Below are 12,707 nucleotides of genomic sequence, written 5' to 3'. Positions count from 1 at the left end.
CACTAAAAAAAGTTTATTTGAATTCAAAGAAGGTCAAGGCTTTGGTATTGATTCCGAGCCAAAAATGCTGCTTGTTTATAAACAAAACTTATTAGAAAGCTATATTAAAAAAAAATAATAAAAAACAATTCCTAAAGCAAAGATTATGAACTTAATTTCAATTTCTTTAGTTTAAAGAAATTTGTCCTTAATGTTTGTGTAAATTGCATATTTATTTTATTTAGGTTGTAACATATAACCTTTCATATTAGGATAATAGTATTCTCAGTGTCTGTCCATCCGTCTGTTGAAATCACCCTATCTAAAATACTTGAAACTTATCACAAATACACAGAAAAAATATTGTCTTAATAGAAAATATTACGAATTCTAAAATTAGGCCACAAAATTTAAACAACAGTAAGGACAAATTTCTTAAAAATAAATATATTCCAACTAACAGAAAGTTTATAATCTTTGCTTTACAAATTCGCATCAGTTTGTTAAAGTCGCATGTGTTTGAAGTAAGTCAACTTTTCCTTGAAGTAAAGAAAAGCATTATTGATTTGGGGTTGATTTTTTATCAAAATTAGGTTATTGTTTTGTACTTTTCCGGCGGAAAAGGGTCACTGTAAAACATGATTTTTTTTTTTTTTTTTTGAAAATTTGCCCTTTTTACATCGATATTTTTTGAACCACTTGATCTTCATTACAAGTTCTACGAGTATGTTAAACGAGGACTACATCAATAGAGTTACAAGGAAATGTTTTCACTCTTGATTTGAAAAGAGAAAAACATGTTATTGATTTTATCTCATTGGGCAAATTGTTAAAATTTATCGAGCCAGCGTATTCAATTCGTTGCTTTGTCGTTTTTATTGTACAGAGCGGAATTCTCAGTTCATTAGCGCCACGAGTGTTGAATGGATTATGGTTCCTAACAAATGTAAAAGTATGGTGACCAATGGAGTGTAAGCTTTTAAACACATAAAGATACAATTGAAGACAATAAGTTCCATATAAGGGAAGCATACTTGGGAAAATATCCCGATACAGTTTCAATGTCGGATATCTCATTGACAAGTAAAGTACAATTTTTGTGAACTTTAAGGGAGAATTTTGTCTTAAATATATCATTATTTCAATTGCCCGCTTCTTTGGCTCGGAATCAATACCAATATCATTGGAGTAAATACAAAAACTTTGGAACCGGACATGCTTTTTGCCAGTGTATAAATACCTTTAATTTTTTTTTTCAATAAGAAAAAGTGTGTCCCCTTTTATGAATGACTTTTAGAAATTCTCAGTTCTCCTTTGTTTATTATCTTCCCACTTTATTTTATTTAAACTTATTACTATTAAATATATTTTCTTAATCTAAACCCAAAGATATATACGGCTTCGAAATATCCTCATCGGGATGCAATCCACATGGACGATGTAACTCCTGACCCACTTGATCAAACCATACATTGCCAACTACAATGAAAGAATGTTCTATATATTACAATATCACATTCAATTATTAAAAGTCTAATACTTACTCCATTTGGAACCTTTGAGGACTGGACATCCTGCATGTGAGGTTCGAAAATCAGGATATCCGGATTTGTGTAGATTATACCAAACGACTAATGCCCGTTTAATAGGTGGCACAGCAAGGCGAAGTATAGGAAATGCGGTTACACCTCCCATTTCCACATCGTTGAGCTGAAGAAACGAAATATAGAAGCTATTGAATAATACGCAGAAAAAAATTCCACAAAAATATTTCCAATTGAAAAGTTAAAAATAAATAATAAAAACAAATTTAAAAAATCAATTAAAAGAATGATTTAAAATTTTTCCATTTTTATTTAAAACCCAGTGGATAAAAAAGTTTGGTACTCGACAACAAAATATGAAAGTCAATTTTCTTACGTTTGAAATACTTTTTTTTGATATATAAAAACAGGGCAAAATTATTCCTATTAAAATTTTAATTAAATAAAAACTTCCAATTAAAAAATAATTGAACATTTTATTCGACAATAATTAATTTTCATTGGTTAGACTCAAATGTAAAGAGAGTCCCAAGTAAAGATAACCGTGAAATGCATAAGAAAATGTAAACTCTAGTAAAATTAAAATAAAATTATATTCTCTAGCAAGTATATACGGCCGTAAGTTCGGCCAAGCCGAAACTTATGTACCCTCCACCATGGATTGCGCAGAAACTTCTATGAAAGACTGTCATCCACAATCAAATTACTTGGGTTGTGGTAATACTTAAACATGGTGGTTAATGGCCATATACTAGCACAATGTACCAAATTTCAACTGACTCGGATGAAATTTGCTCCTCCAAGCGGCTCCAAAACCAAATCTCGGGATCGTTTTATATGGGGGATATATATAATTATGGACTGATATGGACCAATACCTGCATGGTTGTTAGAGATCATATACTGACACCACGTACTCAATTTCAATCAGATCGGATGAATTTTGCTTCTCCAAAAGGCACCGGAATTCAAATCTGGGGATCGGTTTATATGGGGGCTATATATAATTATGGACCGATTTCGACCAATTTTTAGATGGGTCTTTGAGGCCATATATTAACACTACGTACCAAATTTCAACTGAATCAGATGAATTTTGCCCTTCCAAGAGGCTCCGGAGGTTAAATCTGGGGATCGGTTTATATGATGGCTACATATAATTATGGACCGATATGGACCAATTCCTGCATGGTAGTTAGAGACCATATCATAACACCATGTACCAAATTTCAGCCGGATCGGATGAAGTTTGCTTCTCTTAAAGGCTCCGCAAGCCAAATCTGGGGATCGGTATATATGGAGGCTACATATAATAATGAACCGATGTGGACAAATTTTTGCATGGTTGTTAGATACCATATCATAACACCATGTACCAAATTTCAGCTGGATCAGATGAAATTGGCTTCTCTTAGAGGTTCCGCAAACCAAATCTGGGGATCGGTTTATATGGGGCTATACATAATAATGAACTGATGTGGACCAATTTTTGCACAGTTGTTAGAGACCATATAGTCACACCACTTACCAAATTTCAGCCAGATCGGATGAAATTTGCCAAATCTGGGGATCGGTCAATATGGGGCTATATAAAATTATTGACCGATGTGGACCAATTTTTGCATAGTTGTTAGAGACCATATAACATCATCATGTACCAAATTTCATCCGATCCGGCAAGCCACATTTGGGGATCCGTTTATATGGGCCGATATTGCCCATTTACAATACCATCCGACCTACATCAATAACAACTACTTGTACCAAGTTTCAAGTCGATAGCTTGATTCGTTCGAAAGTTAGCGTGATTTCAACAGACGGACGGACGGACATGCTCAGATCGACTCAGAATTTCACCACGACCCAGAATATATATACTTTATGGGGTCTTAGAGCAATATTTCGATGTGTTACAAACGGAATGACAAAGTTAATATACCCCCATCCTATAGTGGAGGGTATAAAAATTCAATTATTTATTTATCAAAATATCACAAAATTTTTTAATTCACATCCAAAACACTGAATTCGCATCACACATTAAGAAGTGATGCATATTCAGTGCAATGGCTGTGAAATGGTGGACATCTGTCCTATGATAAGCCCTTCTATGTGTCAAGTTTCCTCATCAAAAAATAACATTTTGCTATAGGGAGTGATCATATTCCATTGATCCAATGCGAAGGAAGGAATTATTTCCCGAGGTACATCATTTTTTGTATTGATGTTTTTGTTCTAAAAAAAAACGCTTAAATATATGTTACACTTACGTAAAACATTGCAGTTAGAATTCGATTGCCCTCTTCCACATCATCTGCATTTGGATTCTATACCAAAAAATATACCAAAAATATATCAAGAGGCAATTTTAAACGGCATAAAACTGAAACTCACCTCATCAAAATCATAGTGCAGACCATAGTAACCCCCAATACCGTAATTGGCCACTTGCATGTCCTCGGCCGAGTCAGGAGACAATTCAGTAATATCATGCAAACGTCTCTTGATGGTTTCAACCAGTTCAGTTTTCTCGTTCAAATCCAACCATGAATTTTTACTTATACGAATATCATCGGTTTTTGGATCATCATCATCGCCAATTTCAGATCTTTCCAATGAATCTTTGGATGTTTGAATAATTTCGTCAATTTCTTTATCGTGGAGAACATCATAATAGAGACCCACAAATGGATCTAAATTAAGAAGCTCCATTTTTAGGGGCCCCAAAAGATAGTAGGCCACATTTTTATTGGTATATTGGCAATAAAGCTTACTTTTATCCTTTGATGTCTGTTGCAATTCACCATTGCAAACTTTTTCATACCAATCTGTAATGGTAGAAGTTTTGCTAGGTGATTTCAATCTATATCTACGTCTATCACGTTTTAAATCATCTCTAAAGATTTTATGATTTTCTAAAGCTTTGGGATTTTCGGGATCTAGTTGGAGCCATTTGGAATTAATTGTTAATGCCAGTTGACTCTTTCCGGCTTTATGTAAACTCAAGCCTAGGTACTGCAATATCTCAACTTTACTTAGGGTGGGGAATAAAGATTTTCTTTCATTATTTTTAGATTTTTCCATAATCTCGACTTTATTTAAAGCCTCAAATAGCCATTCACTTGCAGTTTGATATTCCTCAGATTCATATAAACTTTTGCCCAAAATGAAACAATTAAAGGCTGTCATGTCACTGCTATATTTTTTGCCTTTGAGATATCCCTTTGACAGATCTTGAGTCGAGAGTTTATATAGATGCTGCAAACGTGACAGACCCTTGGCAGCACCTCTTAAATCCTCAACATTTGGCATGGGTTCATTATTTTTATTAGATATCTTTGATTTTTGGTATACTGTAAAATAAAAAGAAAAATATAGTCCTGACTTGGCACCAAATGACTTCGTTAAAAATAAACTGAAAATTTTTCGAAACAACGAAAATTGCTTCGAAAATTGGTTCAAACGCATGCTAAACTGTATAGATCATAATGGAGAACATTTCAAAACACAATAGAGCGATTTTCGAGATTAATATTTGGTTTTGTTCTCCAATGCTGAAATATAAAAAGCAACCCTCATATTAGGGGATAGACACGGGTACTCTTAGTAAAATGGGTTTTGCAACAGCAAGTCCTTGGTTTAACTGAACTTACCATTTATTTGTCTTATGTCAATGGCCAATTTTTCCAGTGGTTTCCAGTCCACCACATATCTTCTGATCTTTTGAAAATTTGCAATTTCATGATACTGATATGTAGCATTTTGTCCTTTGTCATACTCCAGCGAGACTTCATTGAGATTACTAAATAAACAAATGTTTATTAAATATCAAATATTCCATAGATATGTATGTATCTCATTTCGGTATTACTCATCCAATTCCTTCTTCAATTGTTCCAATTTTACCAAATGCTGCTTCAGTGTAATTACGTGCTTGGATTCCAATGTTAACAGATCCTCCAATCCAGATATCGATGTATAATATTCACATTGTATATGACCGAAAAGTATAACAATTGAAATTATAAGATTATAGAAAATATTGGTAAACATGTTCGAGGTTCCGAATGTCACTAAATTGAAAACAAAAATATTTTTTCACTTTCAACAGTAGACTTAAAATACACTCGAAAAATTTTAATTCTATAAATTATGCTAAGCTACCAGACCCAATGTATTATATTAAATCCGTATTCAGAAATATTCAAAATTGTACTAAAAATATTTCACGGACTTTTGGAAGAAAAGCAGACAATGTTTTTTTATACCCTGCGCCACACTGTGGAACAGGGTATTATAAGTTAGTGTATATGTTTGTAACATCCAGAAGGAGACGAGATAGACACATGATGTCTTTGACAATAATGCTCAGGGTGGGTCCCTGAGTCGATATAACCATTTCCGTCTGTCCGTCTGTCTGTGAACACATTTTGTGATCAAAGTCTAGGTCGCAATTTAAGTCCAATCGCCTTCAAATTTGGCACATATTCCTAATTTGGATCATAATAGAACCCTATTGATTTTGGAAGAAATCGGTTCAGATTTAGATATAGCTCCCATATATATCTTTCGCCCGATATGGACTAATATGGACCCAGCAGCCAGAGTTTTATATCGATTTGCTTGAAATTTTGTGCAAACATAACACTTAGTCGTATAGTCAAGTGTGCCAAATCTGATTGACATCGGTTTAGATTTAGATATAGCTCCCATATATATCTTTCGCCCGATACGGACTTATATGGCCTCAGAAGCCAGATTTTTGGCCGAATTTGGTTGAAATTTTGCACTTGGAGTACAATTAGTAGTATAGTCAAGTGTGCCAAATCTGATTGAAATCAGTTCAGATTTAGATATAGCTCCCATATATATCTTTCGCCCGATATGGACTAATATGGTTGTAATAGCCAGAGTTTTGGCCCAATTTGGTTGACATTTTGCACAGGAAGTACATTTAGCATTGTAGCTATGCGTGCCAAATTTGATTGATATCAGTTCAGATTTATATATAGCTCCCATATATAGCTTTCGCCCGATTTACACTCATATGACCACAGAGGCCAATTTTTTACTCCGATTTAATTGAAATTTTGCACAGGGAGAAGAATCAGCATTGTAGCTATTCGTGCCCAATTAGGTTGAAATCGGTTCAGATTTAGATATAGCTCCCATATATATGTTTTTCTGTTTCCACAAAAATGGTCAAAATACCAACATTTTCCCTTTTAAAATCGCCTCTGCTTAGTCTACAACTTGTAAAAAGGACTCTAATTTTCCTTATAATCAAATACATATATATCGAGCGATAATTATAAAAAAAAAACTTTAAAGAAGTTTCCTTAAAATTGCTTCAGATTTAAATGTTTCCCATATTTTATTTTACTGACATTGTGTGCATTAGCCGACTTAAATTTTGAGTCTATAGAGTTTGTAGATCGAGTGATATTCAACATTTGACGGATGTGATATGGTATCGAAAATTTAAATCTACAAAGTGCTGCAGGGTATAATATAGTCGGCCCCACCCGACTTTAGGCTTTCCTTACTTGTTTTTACTAACATTGTGTTCTACCCTAGTGCATTAGCCGCCTTAAATTTTGAGTCTATAGATTTCGTAGAAGTCTATCAAATTCTGTCCAGATCGAGTGATATTTAAATGTATGTATTTGGGACAAACCTTTTTATATAGCCCCCAACACATTTGACGGATGTGATATGGTATCGAAAAATTAGATCTACAAAGTGGTGCAGGGTATAATATAGTCGGCCCCGCCCGACATTAGACTTTCCTTACTTGTTGTAATTAATTTTCTACAAACTTTTGAAACAAAATTAAATTTATTTGAAAATATCTGCATAAACCCGGTTGCCACAGGTAGTAGAATTCTACCAAAAATGGTGGGTTTTTCATTGTTTGGTTGATTGGTGGGATTCATGACGTTTTGGTAGATTTTGCAAAATATCCCTCTTCACCAAAGAGGTACTTCACAAATAATCTATAGAAATAAAAAAATTGTAGAAATAAATTTTTGACAAAATTTTCTATAGAAATAAAATGTTGACTAAATATTCTCTGCAAAAAAGTTTGACAAAATTTTCTCTAGGAATAAAATGTTGACCAAATTTTTTATAGGAATAAAAATTTGGCAAAATTTTCTATAGAATTAAAATTTTGACAAAAAATTCTCTAGGAATAAAATTTTGATACAGTTGTCTAACGAAATAACATTTTGACAAAATTTTCTATAGAAATAAAATTTGACAACATTTTCTCTAGGAACATAATGAATAAAATTTTGACAAAGTTTTCTGTAGGAGTAAAATTTTGACTACATTTTCTCTAGAAAAACAAGTAAGGAAAGTCTAAAGTCGGGCGGGGCCGACTATATTATACCCTGCACCACTTTGTAGATCTAAATTTTCGATACCATATCACATCCGTTAAATGTGTTGGGGGCTATATATAAAGGTTTGTCCCAAATATATACATTATTACTCGATCTGGACAGAATTTGATAGACTTCTACAAAATCTATAGACTCAAAATTTAAGTCGGCTAATGCACTAGGGTGGAACACAATGGTAGTAAAACAATATGGGAAACATTTAAATCTGAAGCAATTTTAAGGAAACTTCGCAAAAGTTTTTTTATGATTATCGCTCGATATATATGTATTTGATGATAAGGAAAATTACAGTCCTTTTTCTTTCCTCTGGGAAGAAAATTATAACAAAATTTTCGCCGGGAACAAAATGTTGACAAAATTTTCTCTATGAATAACATTTTTACAAACTTTTCTATAGAAATAAAATTTTGACTTAATTTCCTCTATGAAGAAAATTTTGTCATAATTTCCTCTGGAAATAAATTTTGACGTAGTTATCTATATGAATAACATTTTGACAAAAATTCTCTCTATGAATAAAATTTTGATAAAAATGTCTCTAGTAATAAAATTTTGGCATAATTTTCTCTTGGAATAAAATTTTGACAACATTTTCTCCAGAAAAAATTTTTTTTTGAAAAAATATTCAACAAAGAAAAATGTTGATAAAATTTCATATAGAAACGAACATTTTCTATAGAAATGCAATTTTGACAAAATTTTCTATAAAAGCAAAATTTGGACTTAATTTTATATAGAGACAATATTAAGTCAATATCTTTAAAACTTTTAGTTGTCATTTTATGTCATACTATCAAAATCCATTGAGGGTAAGTTCTCCCTTTTTTTTAGAAGTAACAATTTTCCCTAATTGATGCCAGCTAAAAATATTTAAAACTTCGACGCATTTATGATACACCCAAATAAATGTTCGCTATTAAGAGTAACCATAAAGTTGAAAAATTTTTTTCATAATAACCACAAAAATTTGATCAAAAAGTGTAAAATTAATTTTGTTAATTTGGTAGTTTTTTGGTAAAATTTCCTTCAAATTTTGGTAGATTATTTTTGGCTTGAGTGGCAACTGTGAACATAAACCATTTTGAATATAGTATTTTAACGATTTCTTAGATGAAAATACAACATAACGATTTAAATGCATTAAACACTAATTTCGTTCTCCTTTAACTATACGACATAACAGGTTGGCTGATAAATCCCCCGTCTGACACATAGATGGCGTCGCTAGTACTAAATGCATATCATTTTTATATAGTATCAACCTTCAAATGATTCGTGTCAAAATTTGACGTCTGTAAGTCAATTAGTTTGCGAGATAGGGCGTCTTTTGTGAAGCAACTTTTGTTATTGTGAAAAAAATGGAAAAAAAGGAATTTCGTGTTTTGATAAAATACTGTTTTCTGAAGAGAAAAAATACGGTGGAAGCAAAAACTTGGCTTGATAATGAGTTTCCGGACTCTGCCCCAGGGAAATCAACAATAATTGATTGGTATGCAAAATTCAAGCGTGGTGAAATGAGCACGGAGGACGGTGAACGCAGTGGACGTCCGAAATAGGTGTTTACCGACGAAAACATCAAAAAAATCCACAAAATGATTATGAATGACCGTAAAATGAAGTTGATCGAGATAGCAGAGGATTTCAAAGGAACGTTTTGGTCATATCATTCATCAATATTTGGATATGCGGAAGCTCTGTGCAAAATGGGTGCCGCGCGAGCTCACATTTGACCAAAAACAACAACGTGTTGATGATTCTGAGCGGTGTTTGCAGCTGTTAACTCATAATACACCCGAGTTTTTCCATCGATATGTGACAATGGATGAAACATGGCTCCATCACCCACCGTATTCTCCAGATCTGGCCCCCATCGACTTTTTCTTGTTCTCAGACCTCAAAAGGATGCTCGCAGGGAAAAAAATTGGCTGCAATGAAGAGGTGATCGCCGAAACTGAGGCCTATTTTGAGACAAAACCGAAGGAGTACTACCAAAATGGTATCAAAAAATTGGAAGGTCGTTATAATCGTTGTATCGCTCTTGAAGGGAACTATGTTGAATAATATAAACGAATTTTGACAAAAAATGTGTTTTTCTTTGTTAGACCGGGGACTTATCAGCCAACCTGTTATGTTGTTTTGTTAAAAAGTTTACAGATATGTACAACTGGTAGATAGAATTAATACGACTTTTTGTTTCAGTGCAATACGGTTTGTTGTATCAGCTGTTTAAACACACAGTTTGGCGTCGAAACATATAAAGGTGTTTTTTTCAAACTCTATACCAAAATAAAATTATGCTATTGAGGGCCATTTTCATGTATCTTAGTAATACTTCAACTGACAAGAGATATGACTTGTGTCTGAGCTTATGCGCTCGGAAGACCCCCATAACTAGCCCATAAAGTTAAACTGTATTCAGAAATAGGAGAATTCTTTCAAGACATTTTTAAAAGAAACTGTTTAATTGAAATATTGCATAATTTGTATATGAAGTCGAGTTTGAAATTGAAATTTCAGTTTGTGTATAATACGTTTATGAAGAACTCTAGGCGAAGAACACTAGTAAAAAAGTGTTCTTCGTCTCAAAAATATACCCTTAGTGCAAATCTTCGTTTCTTTGGCTCGTAATGAGTACCAAAATCCCTAGTATAAAGAAAAAATCAATTATCAGAATAAATTCATGCAGTTTGTTAAACCCAACAAAAACCACACTTGAACCCTCCGAAAAAAGGTTTTACATTGATAGCATTGACTAAAAATAAAAATTTTGGTAGATTATTTTTGGATCGAGTGGCAACCATGATTATAAACCGATATGGACAAATTTTTGTGTGATAGGGGATCGGCTATATATAAGTATAGACCGATATGGACCAATTTTAGCATGGTTGTTAGCGGCCTTATACTAACACCACGTTGCAAATTTCAACCGGATCGGATGAAATTTGCTTCTCTTAGAGCAATCGCAAGCCAAATTTGAGGGCCCGTTTATATGGGGGCTATACGTAAAAGTGGACCGATATGGACCAATTTTTGCATGGTTGTTAGAGACCCTATACTTACACCATGTACCAAATTTCAGCCGGATCGGATGAAATTGGCTTCTCTTAGAGCAATCGCAAGCCAAATTTGGGGGTCAGTTTATATGGGGGCTATACGGAAAAGTGGACCGATATGGACCAATTTTTGCATGGTTGTTAGAAACCATATACTAACACCATGTACCAAATTTCAGCCGGATCGGATGAAATTTGCTTCTCTTAGAGCAACCGCAAGCCAAATTTGGGGGTCCGTTTATATGGGGGCTATACGTAAAAGTGGACCGATATGGACCAATTTTTGCATGGTTGTTAGAGACTATATAATAACACCACGTACCAAATTTCAGCCGGATCGGATGAAATTTGCTTCTCTTAGAGCAACCGCAAGCCAAATTTGGGGGTCCGTTTATATGGGGGCTATACGTAAAAGTGGACCGATATGGACCAATTTTTGCATGGTTGTTAGAGACTATATAGTAACACCATGTACCAAATTTCAGCCGGATCAGATGAAATTTGCTTCTCTTAGAGCAATCGCAAGCCAAATTTGGGGGTCCGTTTATATGGGGGCTATACGTAAAAGTGAACCGATATGGCCCAATTGCAATACCATCCGACCTATATCAATAACAACTACTTGTGCCAAGTTTCAAGTCGATAGCTTGTTTGGTTCGGAAGTTAGCGTGATTTCAACAGACGGACGGACGGACGGACGGACATGCTCAGAATTTCACCACGACCCAGAATATATATACTTTATGGGGTCTTGGAGCAATATTTCGATGTGTTACAAACGGAATGACAAAGTTAATATACCCCCATCCTATGGTGGAGGGTATAATAAAGTATATATATTTTGGGTTGTGGTGAAATTCTGAGTCGATCTGAGCATGTCCGTCCGTCCGTCCGTCTGTTGAAATCACGCTAACTTCCGAACGAAACAAGCTATCGACTTGAAATTTGGCACAAATAGTTGTTATTGATGTAGGTCGGATGGTATTGCAAGTGGGCCATATCGGCCCACTTTTACGTATAGCCCCCATATAAACGGACCCCCAAATTTGGCTTGCGAGGCCTGTAAGAGAAGCATCCGATCCGGCTGAAATTTGGTACATGGTGTCACTATATGGTCTCTAATAACCATGCAAAAATTGGTTCACATCGGTCCATAATTATATATAGCCCCCATATAAACCGATCCCCCGATTTAACTTGCGGAGCCTCTAAGAGAAGCAAAATTCATCCGATCCGGCTGAAATTTGGTACATGGTGTTAGTATATGCTCTCTAACAACCGTGAAAAATTGGTCCATATCGGTTCATAATTATATATAGCCCCCATATAAACCGATCCCCCGATTTGGCTTGCGGAGCCTCTAAGAGAAGCAAATTTCATCAGATCCGGCTGAAATTTGGTACGTGATGTTAATATATGGCCTCAAACACCCATGCAAAAATTGCTCGATATCGGTCCATAATTATATATAGGCCCCATAAAAACCGATCCCCAGATTTTACATCCGGAGCACCTTGGAAGAGCAAAATTCTTCCCATTCGGTTGAAATTTGGTACGTGATGTTAGTATAGGGTATCCAACAACCATGCAGGAATTTGTTCCTATCAGTCCATAACAATATATAGCTCCCATATAAACCGTTCCCCAGATTTGACCTCCGGTGCCTTTTGGAGAAGCAAAATTCATCCGATCTGGTTGAAATTTGGTACGTGGTGCTAAAT

The 12,707-nt window shown here is 34.4% G+C and overlaps 1 protein-coding gene across 1 annotated transcript; it reads right to left on the bottom strand.

Moving 5' to 3' along the window:
• Positions 1 to 1,293: 1,293 nt before the first annotated feature.
• LOC142222543 (prolyl 4-hydroxylase subunit alpha-2-like) lies at positions 1,294 to 5,582 on the bottom strand. The gene is made up of 6 exons (XM_075292736.1): positions 5,395 to 5,582; positions 5,177 to 5,325; positions 3,918 to 4,876; positions 3,794 to 3,850; positions 1,524 to 1,689; positions 1,294 to 1,458 (listed from the first exon to the last, which is right to left on the bottom strand). The coding sequence occupies exons 1-6, from the start codon at positions 5,574 to 5,576 to the stop codon at positions 1,352 to 1,354; spliced, it is 1,620 nt and encodes a 539-aa protein (XP_075148851.1). The 5' UTR covers positions 5,577 to 5,582; the 3' UTR covers positions 1,294 to 1,351.
• Between the last annotated feature and the right edge of the window lie 7,125 nt (positions 5,583 to 12,707).

This window comes from Haematobia irritans, chromosome 1, assembly GCF_050003625.1.
Source record: "Haematobia irritans isolate KBUSLIRL chromosome 1, ASM5000362v1, whole genome shotgun sequence".
NCBI classification, from domain to species: domain Eukaryota; kingdom Metazoa; phylum Arthropoda; class Insecta; order Diptera; family Muscidae; genus Haematobia; species Haematobia irritans.
This window is presented reverse-complemented; position numbering and strand designations above follow the sequence as displayed.

Excerpts from the sequence above, each read along its gene's own strand:
- LOC142222543 (XM_075292736.1), bottom strand. The coding sequence starts at position 5,576 with ATGTTTACCAATATTTTCTATAATCTTATAATTTCAATTGTTATACTT. Across the intron at positions 4,877-5,176 it reads TGACATAAGACAAATAAATG|TATACCAAAAATCAAAGATA; the intron begins GTAAGTTCAGTT and ends TTTATTTTACAG. Across the intron at positions 1,459-1,523 it reads CCTCAAAGGTTCCAAATGGA|TTGGCAATGTATGGTTTGAT; the intron begins GTAAGTATTAGA and ends CTTTCATTGTAG.